General features: G+C 49.3%; 1 protein-coding gene across 1 annotated transcript in view; it reads left to right on the top strand.

Annotated features, from left to right (window-relative positions):
* Positions 1-23,009, top strand: part of LOC109432381 (uncharacterized) — a 403,456-nt gene that overhangs the window by 333,315 nt on the left and 47,132 nt on the right. The window contains exon 4 of the mRNA XM_062845445.1: positions 11,882-12,680. Coding sequence (XP_062701429.1) covers positions 11,882-12,680 — 799 coding nt within the window. The remainder of the gene's footprint in view (positions 1-11,881; positions 12,681-23,009) is intronic.

The following is a 23,009-nucleotide window of genomic DNA, read 5'->3' as shown; positions in this document are numbered from 1 at the left end:
TTTTGAGAACTTTCATAAAACCTTTATTTGGTTTTTGGTGGTTCTAAGAACCTCTTCTAATCTTTGACTAGAAAATGTTACTTGAAAGGACACCCGAGCCACTGATAGTCGCGTAAACCGGCAACATTAACCGGTTTGCGAACAAATATTGGAGCGTAGAGATTGCCATGTCGGCGAAGAGCTCGAAGGAGAAGTATCCGCTGTTCAATGCGGGAACGGTATTTGAGTTGCAGCTGCCTTGACAGAATATCCATAACGCAGAGGTAGTAAAGGTTTGAAGGTCCTCCGAGGAGAAGATCGTCCAAAGAAACGAATCGTGCTGGTGCAGTTGCTCAGTCAAGACCTGTGGCGAACAGGGTGCTAGTGGGATATTGTTCTGGACGAAGCGACCTTCGGAAAGTGGAAACGATGGACGAATATTCTAGCGGCTGTCTAAGCTTTCAAGCTGCCACGTTGCTAATTCAACAATGCAGGGTCAGAAGACATCCAGGACGTGCAGATGAATGTATTTGTGGATGTGAGCGAGATGGCGTACGGATTCGTGGCGTGTTTCTGAGCCGTGGTACGAGGGGCCTAAGTCTACGCTCCTTAAAAATTTTGAAAATTTAGCTTGAACAAAAGTCTACCAGGAGAGAGTGGATGGGGGGGGTCTGAGGTGACAGAAAAAAGTCTACGTAGTTTATGTATAGCGCCTAAGCAATTCGTCGAATTCCGTATCGGGGAGACCTGAGGCTGACAAACTGGCGAAGGGTGTTCAAAGTGGGGCATGGATACAGATATAAATCCTAGCAGCCCTTGGGTGAAAGATCAGCAGTTTCTTCACGAGAGCGAGGAAGATTGCCCAAGGAAGGCCTTATCATTGACGAACAAAACGGAGGAGCTACGGATAGACCTATTGCTGCACAATGTGAAGGTTTCAGTGTCTCTTGTGGACGCGAAGCCGCTATTTGAAGTAGATAATTGTGGTGCGAGCAATGGCTTTGACTTCTTAGACGAAGTAAGGAAAGGCTGAAACGCTTCGAGCAACGAGTGGCCAGCTGAAGGTGCGGATACAATCCACACCGTTGAGACAAGAGGAGTATGCAAGGGCGGAGCGGTGCCTGCTTAAAGAGGCACTGTCGGAGAACTACATCAACAAGTTGAAAGTGATGTTGAAGAACAAATCCGACCGGTGGGCTAATGGATGAAGATCGAGAGGACTTCAGAGGGGATTAAGGGGCTGCGGCGAGTATTAAGAGGGATATAATGATGTATCAAGAAGCATTTCGAAGGAATTTCAGATAAATTTCAGGAAATAGGAGTTACTAGAAAAAGGAGTAGAATAAGATATCCAAAGGATTCATAATGGTCCAGGGTGTTTGTATTTATTTTCATTGAATCGGACAATATCACAGTAACAGGAGACCCCTTGAACTGGGTATCAAGGTGGGCCTGCTACTGGGTAAGCTGAGGAGCAACGCTAACAACATAGGCAGATTACTGGCAAATGACTAGTTCTATTGTGGACAATATTAAAACATTGAATTGAATAAAAAGCCTAGGATTTTATGACCATTGGTCTATTGTGGGATTTGTTTAGGATTACATAAATAATGCCGTCATTTCTGTGGGCTCAGATCAGTTACCTTACATGCTTTCCAATATATGGATCTGTTATCTAAATATTTCATACAAAGTAAACTTGAAAGCAACAAGCAGAAAGTACCTTTAATAATTTCTATAAAAAAAAACCTGTTACACATAGCAACTATTCCTACGTCGCAAAGAATCGATAGTTCACGTATAGTGCGATCCAACGTCCTACCGCACCACGAAGCAAACTGTCCAACGCTCACCTGCAAGCATTCCCATCACACACGCCATCCCAATCGACCGTGGAGACAGTTTATTTATACCGCCATAAACCAGGCCGCATGTCAACGCATCTCTCGCGAAAGAACACGATCCGAGAGCGCGACACACCCGCCGCCATCCGTCGTCATCGTCGTCGTCGTCCTCCTGGACAGTGACCCACATTTGCCGGTCGGTTGACAGCATTCGTTCGGAGTGGCCGGCCAGGAGCGTCCGTGTCTGCAAATCAGCTTCTTACTATGCGGTCGTTCCTAGTTATATACAAAACACGAACCACAGAATTATCTTCTGCCGACCAAGTGATGGACCACTCGTCTGCCGCCACGCGGCCGGTGTGAGCGAGAATCGCTCGGAAGAATCGAAAAGGTTATTTTTAAATCGTAAGTATTTGCCAACTCTCGAGTGGTGGAGACATAAACATGTTTCCAATTCTCACATATTCCACGGTCGAATCCGGCCGGCGGATAGGTGACTAAACATTAAACAGCTATTCGTGGGTTTGACGGACGCGGATTGCTAACTGGGAGGATGGTCTGACGGCACGGCGGTAGATCCTCAGAGTAAGATTTAGGTTCCCAGTGGTTCGATTGCAATCGACATAAGAAGATCTAGATCGGACCTGATGCCGTCTAGAAACAGAAGAGCGCCAATATGTGTGCCTTCAGACGATTCGATAGACGATGGTTTTTGACGTCATGGATCGGCCATAAATTAGAGCATGTGCGACCTCATCAGTGCGCGTTCAAGAACGTCATATCATGTAATAAATTACAGCGTTCAACTTGGTGGTGATAGTGATGATTTTTAGTCCCTTGAATTTATGAAAACTAAGTATAAAATTTGTTATAATGCCGATGCTTGTTGAAATTTAAATACATTTACTTTTAATAATTTTTATTTAGCACATCAATCGAAAATTAAATCCGCAACTGCAGGAACAGTAGCCCTATGTCGCGATCCTAAAACGAAAAGTTAGTGGGTCGTCACCACTTGGAAAACTGCGGAGGAGTGTGCAACGAGCAAACCGTGAAATGATGTTAAATGTACCGCAAAGTGCGAATTATCGATGCTATTTGCTGATAGGTTTTGGCACAGCTTTGCGAACAATAAATATTTATTTAATTGCAATTCTATTACGTCCACACATCGCACCGGTAACAGATCTCTGTATTGTGACCCGAGTGCAAGAAGTTGTCCCAACATGTTCTTATAATTTCTGAATGCATCATTTTGTTTAGCAGTTCGTGTAGTCCGTAGTTACTAGTTCTTCACTCATGCTAATGAACTAAATAGTTCACCGGAAACTTAACACAGTTTTGTACCCCATCCGTCATCTGCTTCCTAGAAAAGCCATTCTGTGTATTGGTTTTCAACAGCTTGTTGTGGTCGATACCACTGTATACTACCTTGAAGTCAACGAACAGGAGCTGCAGTGGGACTTACTATCAGCGGCATTTCTGGAGGGCTTGTCGCACGGTGAAAATCTGGCCCATTGTCGAGCGGCCGGCGATGAAGCCGGCTTGATAACTTCCATGAACTCATTCGTCTTAGGTAACAGACGACGGGTTATAATCTGAGATAATACTTTGTAAGCAGCATTCAGCATGGTTATCGCTCGAGAGTTCCAACAAAGTTGACTATTCACCTTTCTGGCGAATGAAGCAGCGTATTACCTTTTTCTTCCATTACGCAGTATCTGTTCGGTTTCCTAGATCCTGACTATTAACCGAAGCAGGTAGCCAAATTTTTGGGCTCATCTTGAAGAGTTCAGCTGCTTTGTTAGCTTTGACTTGAAAAACAGGTGCTTTCTGCCATTCGATGCTCATCGAAGGGCTACTTCCACATACCAATTACCGTACTTCCAGCCGTCAAGAGGTTCTCGTCCTTATCCTTGCACATTTAGGCACACGACGGCACGAAGGCGTTGCGAGATGCTTGTAGTTGATTTCCTCGCACTTTGCTGCTTTCAGGTGGCGTTTTCTCCTGAAAGTCTGTTGTTTCAGCATCTGTTTGTATCGCTCTACATTCTACCGGTTTCAATGCTGCAGCATTAACACGCACGCTGCTCATGGCTGCTTTGGTTGTACCCCAGCAGTCATCTAGAGGGACCGCATCTTTGGTGTGTAGTTGCCGAATTACAATGACACTGCGGATCATGTTTTTCAGGGTAGGGTAGAAGTCCACCAAACATTTATACTCAATTCAAGATGTCATGCATCCCGTGCCGACGAATAGTGGAGAGGGCCCTGGTGCAGTCGGCTTGTTTTCCCGTGCTGCTCGCACGGGCTTTAATTGTTACTATTGGGTAACATTTGTTATAAATATAAAACGTTTGAGTGTGGGAAAACAAGATAATAACTGTGAAATTAGCGTAAATATTTGACGGTCAAATCAGATCTATACGCCTGAGTTGACCGCAAAGAGCGTCGCGCATGAATGGCAAAAATGGGTAAAAAAGTATGGTGGATGGTAACCTCCACTGAACTACTTCATACATGTAGTACATACATCACATTTAAGACAAGACATAATCAACAATAGTACGCCACAATACTCGGTTTGTGGCGCCGCTCTCCATCCTCGGTCGCGCCCAATGCTCGCCAGGTCACGCTCCACCTGGTCTGCTCATCGTGCTCTCTGCGCTACACGCCAACGCTCTGCGCTCTTGTGCCAACCGATTAGTTGCAAACACCAGCTTTGCAGGGTTGTTGTCCGGCATTCTTGCAACATGCCCTGTCCACCTTCTGGGTTCGCCGTAAAGTGCAGCGAGCTCGTGGTTCATCCTTCTCCGCCACACCACCGTTCTCCTGTACACCGCCGAAGATCGTCCTTAGCACGGGTCGCTCGAAAACTCCGAGTGCTTGCAGGCCCTCAGGATCCGAGGTAGACGAATTCCTCCACCACTTCGAAAGTATCCCCGTCTATCGTAACATTACTACCCAGACGGATCCGGTCGTGTTCGGTTCCGCCTACCAGTATGTACTTTGTTTTTGAGGCATTCAACACCAGTCCGACCTTTGCTGCTTCGCGTTTCAGGCGGGTGTACAGCTCTGTCACCGTTCCAAATGTTCTAGCGATAATGTCCATGTCGTCCGCAAAGCACACAAATTGACCGGATTTTGTGAAAATCGTTCCCCGGCTGTTGAGCCCGGCTCGTCGCATCACACCTTCCAGAGCGATGTTGAAGAGTAGGCATGAGAGTCCACCACCTTGTCGCAGTCCCCGGCGAGATTCAAATGAACTGGATAGTTCACCCGAAATCCTTACGCAGTTTTGCACACCGTCCATCGTTGCTTTAATCAGTCTAGTCAGCTTCCCAGGAAAGCCGTTTTCGTCCATGATTCTCCATAGCTCTGCGCGGTCGATACTGTTGGATGCCGCTTTGAAGTCGATGAACAGGTGATGCGTTGAGACCTGGTATTCACGGCATTTCTGGAGGATTTGCCGTACGGTAAAGATCTGATCCGTTGTCGACCGGCCGTCGATGAAGCCAGCTTGATAACTTCCCACGAACTCATTCGGTTTTTTTTTATATATAGAATGAGAAAATCTGCAACAGATACCCAAGAGGTGGTTCCTCGGATGATGTGGGGATCGACCCACTAAGAATTCATTCTCTCTCTTCCTTACCTTCGCGGTACGCCCGTTAGGGATGACTTCGAGAAGGGGGGGACCGAACATGAGTACACTCTAATAGTAAGCGTTCCACCAGCTACCGCCTTAAGTTGTTCACTCTCCCCTGGAGGCTCGGGTCCTGGCTAGTACTTAGACTACCCGTTGAACTCAAGCTCCTGGATGGGGAAGGGGGGCCAACTCAACTAGCTGTTGTTCGGCTCGCCATTTACTCTGTAGTTCTAGTACGATTCGAGAAACCGTGGAAGTAACGGAGTCCCACTTGTCTGCCCCCATACACATCCTTTCAACAATGTTGTCAGGCGTGATATCTCTACCGCATACCTCCTGCATACTCGACCTTTGCTCCACGAAACGTGGACATTCAAAGAGCACATGCTCCGCGGTCTCGTCGCAGTCTGCACAATCCGGACATGCGGGGGAGCCTGCGTGTCCGAATCTGTGCAGATACCACCTAAAGCACCCATGGCCTGGCAGAAATTGAGTCAAGTGAAAATTCACCTCGCCATGGGGCCTGCTCGTCCACTTGGACACGCTCGGTATGAGCCTGTGTGTCCATCTGCCCTTGCTGGAGGAATCCCATTCGCTCTGCCACTTCAGCATAGACGAGGTTCTGGCGATACGCCTCGTGCCTCTTATGCCGCGTCGCTCGAAGCATTCTTCATCCTCTGCCACCACTAAAGCTATGGGCATCATGCCCGCTAGCACACATACCGCGCCCTTTGAGACCGTGCGGTATGCGCTCACTACCCTAAGGCACATCAGCCTGTGGGTACTGGTACTCTCAAGTCGCTTCACGTTTCGGTTAACCACTAGCGCCTTCGACCATGCAGCGCCGCCATACCGTAGTATGGAGACCGCTACTGCCGCGAGCAGCTTACGCTTACTCGAGACCGAGCTGTTTGACATTATCTTTGACAATGCCATTATCGCCATGCTTGCCCTTTTGCAGGCTACGTGGCTTCCGAATTTCAGCTTATCGTCGATCATGACCCCCAATTGCTTCAGTGAGCGCTTAGAGTTGATCGTGCATCCACCTGTAGTGACCACTGCCTGCTGTTCAGACTTGCGGTTGTTTACCACCACCACCTCCGTTTTGTGGTGCGCGACTGCCAAATGTCTCGATCTCATCCAATCCTCCACTATGCCAATTGCGTGAGTTGCTGTCAGTTCCACTTCCTCTATCGACTCGCCGTATACCACGAGGGTAATATCATCGGCGAAGCCGACCAGCTTTACGCCCGGTGGAAGTTTGAGCCTCAATACGCCATCATACGCCGCGTTCCATAGTACCGGGCCCAAGATGGACCCCTGCGGTACCCCTGCGGTGATTTTGTAGCTACTCTCGCCTTCCTCGGTGTCATAAATTAGCACTCTATTCTGGAAGTAGCTCTCCAATATCCGGCATAGGCTAACCGGGACTCCTAGGTGGTGTATTGCGCACTCAATGGCGGTCCAGCTGACGCTGTTGAACGCATTCTTAACGTCCAGCGTGACGACCGCGCAATAGCGGATTCCTGTTCGCTTCTTTTGGAGCGCTACTTCGGCCGTTTTGGTTACAGCCCTAATAGCGTCCACCGTCGACCGACCCTTCCGGAAGCCGAACTGGTTATCCGAGAGACCAGAGTCATCGGGTTTCTCGGTATAGACCATCAGCCTCGACAGAATGATCCGTTCCAACAGTTTTCCGGCGGTGTCCAGCAGATAGGTCTGTATGCCGACGGGTCGCCAGGTGGCTTCCCGGGTTTGGGCAGTAGAACCAATCTTTGCCTTTTCCACCTCTCCGGAAATTCGCCTCTGTCTAGGCACATCTGCATAGCCATTCCGAACATGTCAGGCATAGCCTCGATGGCCGTCTTGATGGCTAATGTCGGGATACCGTCCGGACCCGGAGCCTTGTTCAACTTAAGCGACTTCGCTATTGCAATGAGTTCGTCGTTCGTCACCGGGGCTACCTCGCTATGGCCGGTTTGGCTATAGGGAACGGGGGCCCATGGTCTTGTATCGTGGCGCGGGAACAGCGTTTCCACGATCTTCTGCAGCATCTCTGGAGAGCGTTCTGGGGGTGCTGACGCGCCCTTCGTTTTGGCCATGACTACTCTGTAGGCATCACCCCATGGGGTCGTGTTGGCTGCCTGGCAGAGATTTTCGAAGCACGCCCGCTTAAGAGTCTTAATCTCTTTATTCAGTGCCAGTTTAGCCGCCCTGTAGGCCTCGCTTCGTTCAATTCTATCCTCATCGGTACGAGCCCTTTGCATCCTCCTTCTAGCTCTTAAACAGGATGCGCGGAGTTCTGCGATTTCTGGACACCACCAGTACACCGGTTTGCGTCCATTTCTGGGTAGGGATCGCCTTGGCATAGCGGCGTCACATGCACGGCTTAGGGTTCCGACTAGATCATCGCTGGATAGATCGTCGGTGTTACTCTCCATAAACAATCGCTCCACAAATGCCGGCTTATCGAATCGCGAGGTCAGCCATCCCCGATGACTGTCGATGACCTTCGGCTGTGGCCGTCTTCCTCCGTGTTCCACTCTGTATCGAATCGCCAGATGGTCACTATGCGTGTATCGATCGTCGACCCTTCAGTCCGAGCTAGGGTTTAGATCCGGGCTCCAGGAGGTCACATCAATGATGGACTCTGCACCATTCCTACTGTAGGTTTTTTGTTCGCCTACGTTCGCGACATCTACGTTTAGTCTAGCCATAGCTTCAAGTAAGGCCCAACCTCTCGCGTTAGTCAAGCGGCTACCCCACTCAATCGCCCAGGCGTTGAAGTCTCCACCGATGACCACGGGACTCAATCCCACCATTGCGCTTGTTAACGCAACTCTTTCGGTTTAGGTGACAGAAGACGGAAGATGATCTGGGAAAGTACATTGTAGGCAGCATTCATAATAGTGATCGCCCTGAAGTTCTCACATTCCAAATGGTCGCCTTTCTGGTGAATGGGACAGATTACCACTTCCTTCCACTCCTCCGGTAGCTGATCGGTTTCCCAGATCCTGACTATAAGCCGATGCAGACAGGTGGCCAACTTTTCTGGGCCCATCTTGATGAGTTCAGCTGGGATACCATCTTTACCAGCTGCTTAGTTATTTTTGAGCTGGTGAATGGCATCCTTAACTTCCCTCAGCGTGGGAGTTGGTTCATTTCCTTTCTCCGCTGCACTGGCGTCGTTGTTTCCTCCGTTGCCGTGGGCCCCGTGCCTACGTTCTCCACGCCGTTCAGGTGCTGATCGAAGTGCTGCTTCCACCTTTCGATCACCTCCCATCCGTCCGTCAAAAAGCCTCCATCTTTATCGCTGCATATTTCGGCTTGCGGCCCCTAGCCTTTGCGGGATGTGTTGAGCTTCTGATAGAACCTCCGTGTTTCTTGGGAACGGTACAGCAGTTCATTTCTTCACACTCCGCTTCTTCCAGGGGGCGCTTTTTCTCCCAAAAGCAGCGGGTCTGCTGTTTCCGCTTCTGTTTGTAACGTTCCACGTTCTGTAGAGTCCCTTGCTGCAGCATTACCGCCCTCGCTGCGTTCTTCTCCTCCAAAACCTTTCTGCACTCTTCGTCGAACCATTCGTTCCGTCGATTCCGTTCCACGTACCCGATGGTGCTCTCTGCTGCGTCGTTGATGGCTGCTTTCACTGTACTCCAGCAGTCCTCTAGAGGGGCCTCATCGAGCTCGCCCTCGTCTGGCAACGCAGCTTCGAGATTCTGCGCGTATGCTGAGGCGACATCCGATTGCTTCAGTCGCTCTAGGTTATACCGTGGCGGTCGCCAGTACCGTACATTGTTGATGACGGAGAGTTTTGGGCGCAGTTTGACCATCACCAGATAGTGGTCGGAGTCGATTTTGGCGCCACGATAGGTGCTGACGTCGATAATGTCGGAGAAGTGCCGGCCGTCAATCAGAACGTGGTCGATTTGATATTCCGTCTGCTGTGGTGATTTCCAGGTGTAACGATAAGGGAGGCTGTGTTGGAAAAAGGTGCTACGTATGCCCATATTTTTGGAGGCGGCGAAATCAATGAGTCGTAGGCCGTTTTCGTTCGTCTGCTGGTGGGCGCTGAACTTACCAATCGTCGGTCTGAATTCCTCCTCCTGGCCTACCTGAGCGTTCAAATCTCCTATGATGATCTTGACGTCGTGGCTTGGGCAGCGATCATACTCGCGTTCGAGCTGCGCGTAAAATGCGTCCTTGTCATCATCAGTATGTAGTTCCGGAGTGTGGGCTGTGCACGTTTATTATGTTGAAGAAATCTTAATCTTGCAAAATCTTACGTGTAATACAAAAATATTTAGAGTTTCATACAAAAAATCTTACAAGGGGGGGTGGTTCGCACCATGGATCCTGTCCAACACACCTCCTGCAGCGCTACGATGCCGAACCCGCGGTCCTTCAGTAGATCGGCGAGTATGCGGGTGCTCCCAATGAAGTTAAGAGATCGGCAGTTCCACGTACCGAGTTTCCAATCGCAAGTCCTTTTTGTTTGCTGGGGTCGTTGCCGTTGGTCTCGGTTCGTATTATTCTGTTGCTGATTTTCCGCTACAATGTTTTTTTACGGCTGGCTCGTAAGGCCTGACACCAACCCCCTACTTTCCGGAGAACCATAGTGCACAGTTGAGCTTAGATTCCTTCCCTGGCACTCGGACGTAGATCAGCCGCCCCTAACATGGGGATCAGACGCTGTTGTGAGCCGCTCCTCCTGGAGAACAGACGCTCTGGTTTGGCGAAGCAAGACCCCCCCCCTTCCCTGTCAGCCTACGACCAAAGTTCCCACCGGGGTTGGTTACTCGATCTTCCCTAAGGTTGCTCGTAGTTTCCGGCCGGTACCGTGTGGAGGTAGGGATAGGAGTTGCTGGGCAGAGGCTAGTGGATTACAATGGGATCTGAATTGCGCAGCATACCCAGCCTTTACCGTGCCTGAATGGTTAGTATTTGATTGGAAAAATCCTCTGTTCGGTGTGATCCAAGATCGAATGATCTTATCAGTCGTCTTAGCGGACTCCAAACTGTTATTAACTCGAATTATCCATCAGAAAAGCATAGAAGTCTCAGTAAATTTGTTAGAAAAAAAAGTCCACCAATTCAAGAACACAATAGTATCACCCCACGGTCGGGCAACGAACCGCCGAATTAGTCCACAACAGCTGGGATTTGTATCTAAACATAATTTTACAATTTTGTGTTTATTTGCTCTGCCACACTTCCCCTAGTTCGTAATCACTTTTCGGTTCCTACCTACCTACTACTAGTCTGAACGTACTCCTGTAAATATGTGTGCATAGAGTACCACACGACTGACCGACGACGGCGGCATAATCCCGCAACGTACACAACAACCGTCCCGCTCTTCTCGCCTTCCGCATCCCACCGAGTGTCTCAATCAACTCTATGGTTGGTCATCTGGGCCAACGCGCGGGTCGTCCCGTCGATGGCGAACGACTAGGTACCTACGTCCACTCTTCTTCAAACGTAAATAGTCGCGTATTTGCACTGGGGCTTGTTGAGGCAACAACTCGACACACAACAGCCCTGCAACCTGCGCTGACCAACAACGTCCAGCCGAACTGAACCACGCGCTCTATCTGGATGTATACGATGAAATGATTGACTCGGGTGAACCCTCGGGGAAAGTCCGTTGGGAATACGACCGGAGCGGACCGGATCGGACGTTGCCGACATATGGTCAACAAGTGGAATGCCGGGAGCTGGCACTCGCCGTTGCCCGTGCTGCCGCTTCCAGGATTGAATTTTCGGATTGTTGTTTGTATTAATTTGTTTGAAAGTAGGAAAATTGTTTTCGAGTTGAATGCAATAAATTCCGACGCTGTTAGTAAATATTTTAATTGTAATAGAATTGATACGAGCTTCGACCCTGTTGGGCGTGTGTGAACTGTTGGCACATTCGCGTCGTCATTACCATGTTGCCACCACCGTACCGCCGGGATGAGTACTGGATGTTTTCGAAATGAGCTCCAGATTTGAAGCTGGTGGCGCAGTGACGGAACGAAGTAATGAGTTTAGAGCAGCAATGTTGATGCTGCAGGCCCGTCCAAAAGTCCATCACATCCAGCATCATCGTTACACGGCTCATAAGAAGGCAAGAGCGCGTGCAGAGTGCTTCCAGCTGACGATGATTACCGAAACCGACTGTGATAATTTGCGGATGGCAACATGTGTGGACGAGAACGTACGTTTCTGTGACAAATTATGCACTTTTGGCTTTCAGCAGAAAGGTCCCGTTTGATCCCATCATGGGATTACGGCGAGTATTTGTTGATTTGCATTTATGAGCCTTGGGAAATTTACCCGTTTCTTGATTGATAGAATGCTAAATCATGTTTACGCAAATGAACCCTCATCTAGTGTACTAATCTCGATTTTGTTTATCCATTTCCAGAGATGGCCCTCGTTCGCTGTTTTTCAACCCACCACCGGTGCCGCAGGACGCTAATTCCAAACCAGCCAAAGAGATATTGCACCCAATAATCGTGGAACAGCAAGAAACAGCCGGGCCCTCCAACTCTTCCCCCTTGGACAGCGAAAGAATGCTGAAACGACCGCTCTTCGGCACTAACAATACGTCGACACTGTCCGGGATCGGAAGCAGCAAACCCGTCGCATCTTCGTCCTTGTATTCGTCGCAACCGCCGCGGATTATCGGAAGTACCAGTGCCAACTTTGGGGCCACCCCAAGCAAGCTATTCAACGAACCGGACGTCACAGCGAACAGTTTGAAGATCAATTTCCGGCCTTCACCAACGAGTAGTACCGCAACGACGACACCGACTTCCACGGCACCAGGAAGTGGCACTCATCACCCGGCGGAACCACCACAAATGCCTAGAAATGGTGGAACTGGTGCGCTGGGCGCGGTCAGTAAAGGCCCGCCCCATGGTAGTGCGAACAGCAATGTACATAGTAGCACCAGTGCCGGTAACAATGTGCATCACAGTGGGAATGTTGTAAATAATTACGGTGGGGGTGGTGATAGTAGTGGTGGGGGTGGTGCAGCAGCAAGAACAGCTGGGCCTCAGAATAGTGCAGTGATGTCGGGTAGTGGGACGACCGGTGTGCAGTTGACGCTGTACGGTTGGCGCAAGAAATGCCTTTACTCAGTGATACTGATCCTGATGATAATGATCATCATCAATCTGGCGCTGACGCTGTGGATACTGAAAGTGATGGAGTTCTCATCGGTAAGTTATGTTTTATACTTTAGGAGTATTTTTCCTTTACAGTGGGGATTGTATGGGACTGTTAAAGGGTTTATAAAATTGATTTGGGAATTTGAGTCACTGAATCTACAAGCATAACTAGTGATTTCCGCAGTCTCGTTGCAACTTGTGCATTCCGGACATGCGGAAGAACCTGTATGCCCAATTTTTTTCAGATACCACCTACCCCTTGTCCGACAAAAATAGTGTCAGGAAGGGTCTTCAGTTAGCCTAGTGGTTAAGGCTATGGATCGCCAATCCGGAAAATTCACCTCACCATGGGATCTGCTGGTCCATTTAAACATATTCGGTATGAGTCTGTGTGTCCATCTACCCTTGCTGGAGGAGTCTCATTGTTCTGGCGATTCGTCTCGCGCCTCTAATGTCACGTAGCTCAATGCACTTTTTGTCCTTTGCCTCCAATAGCGCTATGGACTTCATGACCACTAGTCTACGTATTCTTTGAGATTGTGCGGTATGCGCTAGCCACCCTTAGGGACATCAGCCTGTGCGTATTCTCAAGTCGCTCCACGTTTCGTTTGACGAATAGCGCACTCGATCACGCAGCAGCACCAACCAGTGGTGTCCAGTAGACAAATAAGTGCGTAGGCCGGGTCGGCAGGAGGCTTCTTGCGTTAAGGAAGTAGAACCAGTCTTTGTCTTTTCCACTTCTCCATATTCGCCTCAGTCGAGGCACATCTGTTTTTTTTTCTAAACCATGTGAACCAAATCCACACTTTTGACTCAAAACTAAACTATTAAACTAGCCGACCTCCGGCCTTTTCCAACCGCGCCTTGAATAGCAGGCAGTTTCCACACGAATGAATGAATACCACGTTTCAAGAGCGATAGTAGACTGTACGATGACTTGCCACACCGACTACAGAGCCCAACTAGCCAATGTAGGGATGCTCAGAATTCCCGTCTCTTCAGGTCTTATAGAGACTTACACTGGTTTGCAACCATAGTAGAAACATCTGGTCAACAGACACCCGATCAGGTAGGTTCGGGTAGTGTGGGGATAAGGCCGTCTTCTACAACAAAAGTAAAATCCAGGACTACTCTCTCCTCGACCCACTAAACAACATTCCTATGGTCGCCAAACCCTTAGTCTCTTCGGAACCACCAAGAAAGCATTGCTTCAGAGATGGACTAGTGCACACCGCACTCTCAAAATTAGTTGCGTAGCCTGCAGAAACGAACATCGATGACTCGCTTTGGAGAGTCCATCACGTAGCATGCCCAACTGTTTTGCAGACATCAAGAACTGATACCTACGTGCACTCAGATCTGACCTGCTGAATACAACGGTATCACTACCCATCAGGCCCTATCAGCTGCACCAGAAGGTTGCTAATAGTAGGGTCTCCACCTGCCCCGGCCCTTACTAGGGAGTGGAAATTCCCTTCCAACCGCGGGCTCGGATCCAACTCAGTAGACTGACACCACTTGGCTGGAACGCCGTTTCAACGGCTATTACCCACATCGTCTGGGAGCAACAGAGGAGGTGGCGCGTGGACTCGGAGAATGGCTAGTCCAGATGCAGTACAAGAGGTGGTCCAGGGGTTCGGAGTCGGCTTCGTAGGTCATACCGGTGCCCTGCGGTCGAGATCAACCCTTACAGCGATTAAGTGGCCGCGGAGAGGAAGTCCCGGTAGCGGTGCTGTCGTGGCGTCGGTCTACTGGGTTGGATCCAAGCCCGCGGTTGGAAAGGGGTCCCCGGCAAGGGTCGGGGCAGGTGGAGACCCTGCCGTCAGCAACCTACGGATGCATCTGATAGGGCCTGAAGGGTAGTGATACCCTTCCTTTGCGGGCAGGTCAGATCGGGTTGCATGTGGGCATCAGTTCTTGATGTCCGCTCAGCAGTAGGGCGCGGGCGGGGTTGACTCTGCCCGCCTTCCGAGGACAAAGGGAGTGGCGAGGACCACTCGGGAAACTGGCTAAGCGCCAGCATGCTACCGTGATGGACTCTCCAAAACGAGTCATCGATGTTCATTGCTGCAGGCTACGCAGCTAACCTTGTGGGTGCGATGTGCACTAGCCCCTCTCTGAAGCAATACCTTCTTGGTGGTTCCGGAGAGACGTAGGGTTTGGAATGGTTTAGTGGGTACGAGGAGAGAGTAGTCCTGGATTTTACTTTTGTTGTAGAAGACGGCCTGTCAGACCTACACTACCCTAACCTTCTGTTAGGGTGTCTGTTGAGCAGATTATCCCCCTATGGTTTAGAAGGAAAAAAAAAAAAGACTGACACCACGACGGTGGGAGCTTAAGATGGCTTTTCTTAGGCGAAGCATGTTCTAACACCAGTGAGGACTCACCACCTTTGGCATCGCAAGGTGACCGAACATCATGTGCGCTGCACACGAACTGTTCAAGTGGAGTTTGCCTAGCCGTGGCGCGGGTTCAGCAGTGGGCTCTGCTGGGCCTCTTCAGAAATACCACACATCCGGAAGCATCAACTCTGTTCAAGCGAACCGGCACCGCTTCCAAAGTGCCTTAGCCTAGTCAGGGGTGCCTCGAGCACATCAGGAGCAATGCCAGTAAGTTCCTGATTACGGTATACTGGAGCGCGCGCGCGCGCGCGATGAAACTGGTCGATGAGATGGTACACTCTAAGATGACCGCGGAGTAGAGAAGTGCTGGTGGCGACGGCATTCTATCCTCTTAGTAGGGCCGGGTGACACTGACCAGAAACGACGGATGGGCTAATGTCGGAGTTGCCTTCCGTCCCATTAAACCTTGGCAAGGCCTTAGAGTACGTTCCCGATCTGTACCCAGCTTAGGAAACTAACTGGGTGGAGGTAGGTTTAGTTGAAGTATCCTGATTTGCGCTGATCCTGGCTCTGAGCTCAGGTCCCATAAGGGCCTGTGCCAACCCGTGGGTAGCCTCCCTGCTTGCATAGATAACCACCGGGATCCTTGGGCGACTATTTCAGTGGCAGTGAGGGATAGCGGCTCTAAGGGGGACCCTTACAAAAGAGTTGGATACATATTTAATCAGGGAGACAGAGAATACGGAGGGTGAGGTGATCAACCCGTTCGCGAGAAGTGGAATGTTCAGATCACCAACGCAAGCGACGAGGGTGGAATCCCCCCAAGTGTCAGAGTATGGCACACCGAGGGTCGGGTCAGCGACCGAGGACACGCAGATGAGTGGAGCGGAACTCACGCGTGCGCTGACCCGCAAAAGGGGCTGTCCATAAACCACGTGGTCATGAGAGGGGGGGGGGGTTCGGCCAATGACCATTTTGTATGGATGAATAAAAAATTTTGTATGGGCTGATGACCACGCGGGGGGGGGTTGAGAAGTCCCAAAAAAATGACCACGTGGTTTATGGACAGCCCCAAAGAGATGGGCTTCCGAAGCTGCTGGTGGTTTCTTAACAGCTTGACGAGCTGATTGGATACACTAGTGGGCGGAACAACATCAGCAAAGACCTTAAAAAAGGTCTGTTGATGCTCCACGATTCAGTTGCCCAGGCCAGGAAGGAGTACGATCTCCTGTTCGAGCGAGGTAACACGATTAGCGTGGGTAGAAAAGAAAGGTCCACGCAAACGGCTGCAGAAAGAGGGAAAATCTCGGCTCAAACCAAACGGCCGAGATCGATGGACGAGGAGCGGCCGGTGAGTGGCAAACGCCCGCGTAGCGCGAGCAACCCCAAGCCGGTCGCGAAACGGGCTCGGGGCAAAGATCCGAAACCCGGAGGTGAGGCTGCTAAGAGCGGTAGCAGTGACCAACCGGTTCAAGAGAAGGAGAACCCTTGGATTACGGTTATTAAGAAAGGGCGTATCGCAAAAGAGAAGGTTTTGAGCAAAACCAAGGTGAAGCCGGCGCATGAGCGTACGAAAGGCGACGCACTGGTCCTCAAAACAGAGGGTAACAGCTACGCAGATGTGCTGCGGGCTATGCGGAGTGAGGATCGTCTCTCGGGACTAGGCGCGGATGTTAAAAGCATCCGGCACACTAGGACTGGAGAGATGATACTAGAGCTTAAGAAGAATGCTGTCAACATGGGCTCTTCTTATACGGCACTAGCACAAGAAGTGTTAGGTGACAAGGTACGGGTGAGGGCTCTGACGCCGGAGGCGACTCTCCAGTGCAAGAACTTGGATGAGATCACCACCGCGGAGGAGCTCTCTGCTGTCCTTAAACAGCAGTGTAATGTGGACGCGCCAAGCGCGTCGATCCACATCAGGCGAGGCCCAGCAGGTACGCAGATCGCAACGATCAAGCTTTTTTTTTTGCTCCCCTGTTGGGGAAATTAAGCTACTGCGTCCAATAGGCTGAACTTTTGTGGCAACGATCAAGCTTCCAGTCGGGGAAGCGAAGAAAGCGACTGCTAAGGGCATGGTTGAAGTCGGATGGTCGGAGTGTCCGCTTAGTGTATGTGAGCCGCCGGAAGTGTGAATCACTTCACTGAATCACTGTTAAGCCGCGCAGCAGCTGTTGTGGCAATCCGCCTCGAAGTCGAGTACAGACATCGCGCTTCTTTCGGACTCATACCGCATCCCCCCCAATAACGGGAACTGGGTTGCGGATAAGGCCAAGAAAGCGGCAATCTGTACGACCGGTCGGTACCCGGTCCAGAAGATATTTTTTTTTATATCTGTATTAACGAGATTTTTAGCCCTAGGCTAGTTCATCTCGGGGTCCACGCTTTACTTCCCTTCCGAAGGAAGAACCCACATTTAGTGAGTTTGTCGGGAGTGGGATTCGATCCCAGGTCCTCGGCGTGATAGTCAAGTGTTCTAACCATTACACCAGGTCCACTCCACCTCCAGAAGATAATCTCCACGACGTGCGAGGGCTTCGCGATTGCGAAGATCGACGGGGTTTACTACTGCAGCTGCTATGCCCCACCTAGGTGGCCGATAGGTCAGTTTTCGTCCATGCTAGACTCGCTGTCAAGCGCACTAGTAGGACTGAGCCCCTTGGTCATTGGTGGGGACTTTAACGCGTGGGCAGTCGAGTGGGGCAGTCACTCTACGAACGAGAGAGGTTGGGCTCTACTCGAAGCTATGGCGGTTGAGATCGCGAATGTCGGCAGTGTAAGCACATATAGCAGAAACGGTGCGGAGTCCATCATTGATGTATGTGACCTTCTGGAGCCCAGGGCTTAAACTTAGCTCAGACTAGAGAGTTGATAACGGGTACACGCATGGTGATCACCTGGCGATTCGATACAGTATCGAACAGGGCGGTAGACGGCAGCAGTCGAGGATAACCGACACTCACCGAGGATGGCTAATCTCGAGTTTCGATAAGCCGGCATTTGGGGAGCGACTGCTTATGGAGCAGAATACCGACTACCTGTCTAGCGACGGTCTAGTTGGTACCTTGAGACGAGCGTGTGATGCGGCAATGCCGAGGCGATCCATACCCAGGAATGGACGAAGACAGGTATACTGGTGGTGTCAAGAAATCGCGGAGCTCCGTGCATCTTACCACATGTCAAGGAGAAGGATGCAAAGAGCCTGGACCGATGAATTGGGAGCGAAGCGAGAGGTGGCATACAGGGCGGCAAAGTTGACACTTTGAGATCAAGGCGCGTAAGCGGGCGTGCTTCAGGCTCCGTCTCTGTCAGACGGTCAACACAACCCCCTGGGGAGACGCCTACCGGGTAGTCATGTGCAAAACGAAAGGCACATCTGCACCACCGGAACGCTCTCCCGCGATGCTGTAGAGGATTGTGGAAACGTTGTTCCCGCACCACGAGGTAAGACCATGGGCACCCACATTGCAAGACCATCCTGGTCCGAGTGAGGTTCCCCCAGTGACGAATGCTGAGTTGGCCGCAATTGCGAAATCACTTAAGCTGAACAAGGCCCCGGGCCCGGATGGCATTCCGAGGATGGCTATTAAAGCAGCCATCGAAGCTAGCCCTGACATGGTCGGATCGGCTATGCAGAGATGCTTGGATAGAGGCGAGTTTCCGGAGAGGTGAAAAAGGCAAAAATTGGTTCTACTTCCCAAGCACGGGAAGCCACCAGGCGACCCGTCGGCTTATAGACCAATTTGCCTTTTAGACACGGCCGGGAAACTCCTAGAGCGGATCATTCTGTCGAGGTTATTGGTCTATACCGAGAGGACGGACAACGCGGGGCTATCAGACAGCCAGTACGGGTTTCGCAAAGGAAGATCGACAGTCAGCCATTAGGTCGGTGACTGGAGTCCTGTATTAACTCGGCAAGGTACAAATTTTTGTAAGAGGTCACCAGGTACCTCACAGGCTCCGTCAACAATCGAGTTGTTTTTAACCCTCGACTATTCATTCCTTGACACCGGGTCGCATGACACATTGAATTGAGATTCCTTGTTTGGCATAATTCTGCCTCCAAAACAGGTTCGTGGTGCTATCCCAAGCCGGCAACTGTGCAGTAAATATCATTAGATCTGATTTGTTCTATATGATACTCCCAATAGCTTTGGTAGATTATGGTCAATTTCTCCAGCGTTGTGCTAACTCCTCAGTCGATTTCAAACCTATACACTACACATACATGGCGCTATGAGCCGGAAATTGAGCTGCAAATAAACCTTGAAATCCAATTACAGCACACATTCCCACCTGGTCGACGCTCGAGTACAGCCAAAGACTCACTTTATCATCGTTCTTTTTTCCTGCTTCACACCCTGCCAGCCAGCCAGCCAGCCAGTAGCAATTCCAAAACTATTTCCGCCACACTATTTTCGAAGCTCTTCTTCGCACTTGAAACGCTACATTACACCACCAAGTGTTACCCGTACACTTGGGTTCGGCCGCTGCATCGTCCACACAAGCCAAGCTAGGCGCTGACTGAACAAACTAAAACCAACTGCTGCAGCACGACGACGACTACGGCGGCAAAGGTTGCAGTTTCACCAAGAGTTGGAAAGAAATTTTCACCTGATTGCACTTTTGGATTCAAGTCACTGCTGCTGCTGCTGCTGCAGCCACACCACAGCACATTCGCTGATATCCTTTTGCTGTCTTACCTTCTGCTGGTGTTAGTCGAGCACTTGTCGTTAGCTCGGACAAGTGGGGCGTTCAAAGTTAATTTCACTCCGTCTGCCTTATATCCTTTTTCTCTGAGGATTCGAGCGAGCGTGGTGCTTTCCTCCAACGAATCGTCGGAATGTTGGGTATGGCACTGCGAGAATATAAGGTTTAAATAGAGAGCCGTCGATTAGTGAAAACGAGAAGCGATTTTCTCCCAGTGCTTAAAGCTCATAAGCACACTTCAATCTAAACTATCCGTATGAAATTTAATTTTTAAGTGTTATTAGCTTAATCGTATCTGTCTGCACACTTGCTGCCCTGAACTTTTTCGACTTTTATTTTCAGTTGGGCTGCAGTTTTGCTGAGATTCCCATGAGCAACCGGCAGAGTGGAATTGGCTTGTTGATTCCGTTTATTTTTTGGCACCCAATCAAGCGTGCTTTGCACTGGATAATTAATTTCTATCATCGTGATCCCATCCCGTTTGGTATCGATTCAATTTCAAATGATTATCCCTTTTTCTGGAGGTATCCGAAAGTAAACGAAAATATCAAAATAATAATAACGTAACATTGACAACTTCTTCTCTGGTTGACTTTGTATACTAAGACTTTTTTTTATATAGGGTATTGTACCATTTGGGCAGGTGTACCTATTTTGGGCACTTGCCGCTATAACTAAGTCAATTTCAAACCGATTGATTTGAATTTTCGTACAGAGTTAGATACTGTACGTGCCTAACTCTGGACAAAATTTCAAATCAATCGGTTTGAAATTGACTTAGTTATAGCGGCAAGTGCCCAAAATAGGTACACCGGGCCAAATGGTACAAGACCCTAGTTCGCCATAATATACGGTTCGTGGCTGCCGTTCTCCATCCTCAGTCACGCCCGATGCTCGCCAAGTCACACTCCACCTGATCCACCCATCGTGCTCTCTGCGCTCCACGCCTTCTTGCGCCATCCAGCTCTGTTGCGAACATCAACTTTGCAGGGTTGTTGTCCGGCATTCTTGCAACATGCCCTTGGTATGGCTTTGGCCACCTTTTGGATGCTGGGTTCGCCGTAAAGTGCAGCGAGCTCGTGGTTCATCTTTCTCCGCCACACACCGTTCTCCTGCACACCGCCAAAGATCGTCCTTAGCACGCGTCGCTCGAAAACTCTGAGTGCTTGCAGGTCCTCCTCGAGCATGGTCCATGTCTCGTGCCCGTAGAAGACCACCGGTCTTATTAGCGTTTTGTACATGGTGCATTTTGTGCGTGGGTGAATCTTTTTCGACCGCAGCTTCTTCTGGAGCCCGTAGTAGGCCCGACTTCCGCTGATGATGCGCCTTCGAATTTCACGGCTCACGTTGTTGTCAGCCGTAAGGAAGGATCCGAGGTAGACGAATTCCTCCACCACCTCGAAAGTATCCCCGTCTATCGTAACATTACTACCCAGACGGATCCGGTCGTTTTCGGTTCCGCCTACCAGCATGTACTTTGTTTTTGAGGCATTCACCACCAGCCCTACCTTTGCTGCTTCGCGTTTCAGGCGGGTGTACAGCTCTGCCACCGATCCAAATGTTCTGGCAATAATGTCCATGTCGTCCGCAAAGCACACAAATTGACCGGATTTTGTGAAAATCGTTCCCCGGCTGTTGAGCCTGGCTCGTTGCATCACACCTTCCAGAGCGATGTTGAAGAGTAGACATGAAAGTCTTGTCGCAGTCCCCGGCGAGATTCAAATGAACTGGATAGTTCACCCGAAACCCTTACGCAGTTTTGCACATCGTCCATAGTTGCTCTTATCAGTCTAGTCAGCTTCCCAGGAAAGCCGTTTAAGTCCATGATTCTCCATAGCTCTGCGCGGTTGATACAGTCGTATGCTGCTCTGAAGTCGAAGAACAGGTGATGCGTTGGGACCTGATACTCACGGCATTTCTGGAGGGTTTGCCATGCGGTGAAGATCTGGTCCGTTGTCGCACGCTATGTCCAAAGGGAAGTATTATGATAATCGAATGTACCTCAAATGTTTGTAGCATGGTCACTTTTTTGTAAATATTATTTTAGGATTTATTCAATATATAATAGAAAATGTATATAAAATGCACATAAATTGTATAATAAATTAAATATTTTTCATGTTCTTCAATGTTAATTTATCATTCGTGTTAATTTATTTTTCATTTCAATTCATTGTTTTCATTGTAAAGTATACTAAATTCCAAAGTTCACTATAAATGTTTGCGATATTCAATGTCACCATTCGAAATGACATGCACCGTTGCACCCGCATACAACTTGCATGCAAGTCGCCTTCACAAGTTCAATACATGCAAATAATATTCCTGCTGCTCTATCCACTACATCACGAAACCCGAACAATCTCGAGGTTCAATGTTCAAGCCCGAACTCTCTTGTCAAAAATAGATCGGGTATTTAAAAATAGAAGGAACGATACAGATCATTCAGATGGGTATGAAAGTGAAAGAGATAGCAATTTATTCGGTTCTCATTCGTGGTTGATGAGAATTGTCGTTTGAAAAGATCGTAAAATTACTTCGGTAATTTTACGTATTTCCGGCCACGAAGTCTTGGGATCCGACCTTATCTGAGGACCTACAGAACTTCTACTCGTCCATTTTGACCTGGACCGTGGAAGAGGCGGGAGTGCGTGTTCTAAGTTTAGTGTCGCGGTGTGTTTAATTTGGTAATAGTTGAAATGTGAGAAGTCTTTTAGATTAAATTAAATGTTACTTTTTCGTTCCTTTCCATTAGATAGCAAAGTTCAATAACCTATGTTAAAAGGTTAAGTGCGGTCAAACTAGATTGTGTGCGTGTGTGTGAATAGAAAAACCCGGATTAATCCACCTAGTGGTGATACTGCCTTTCTCGTCGAATATGTTATCATAATCTTTCCGTCGACGTAAGCATCCTGAATCCTATGAATACTTTATTTATAAAAGCAAGAATTTTATCCAAGCCATCATCGAGTTGGGAAACTTATTGATGGCACATATTTCCGACGTTATGTTCAATGCAGGGTTGTGCAGTTTCAGGATGATTAATGTCGAACGACACTCGCTTTAACCATCACTTCATACGACAAACGCAGTCCATCAAAACATAATCGATTCACGCATAAGCCACTCAAGCCAACACTCGTTCAATGCAGAGTCAACCACATCCAACATCAGCGATCGTCTCATGTTTTCAACCACACGATGAAACACCGAAGCGAGTTTTTGTTCTACGCCTTGCATTCATATTCAAAGGGCGTGCTGTGTTTGTGTTTGTTGTGCCATGCAATACTACTTAACAAATTGACCTTCATCCTGGCCCTTTCAGATG

Source organism: Aedes albopictus, chromosome 1 (assembly GCF_035046485.1).
Source record: "Aedes albopictus strain Foshan chromosome 1, AalbF5, whole genome shotgun sequence".
Lineage (NCBI taxonomy): Eukaryota > Metazoa > Arthropoda > Insecta > Diptera > Culicidae > Aedes > Aedes albopictus.
The sequence above is the reverse complement of the archived record's forward strand: the minus strand, read 5'-3'. Positions and strand labels throughout refer to the sequence as shown.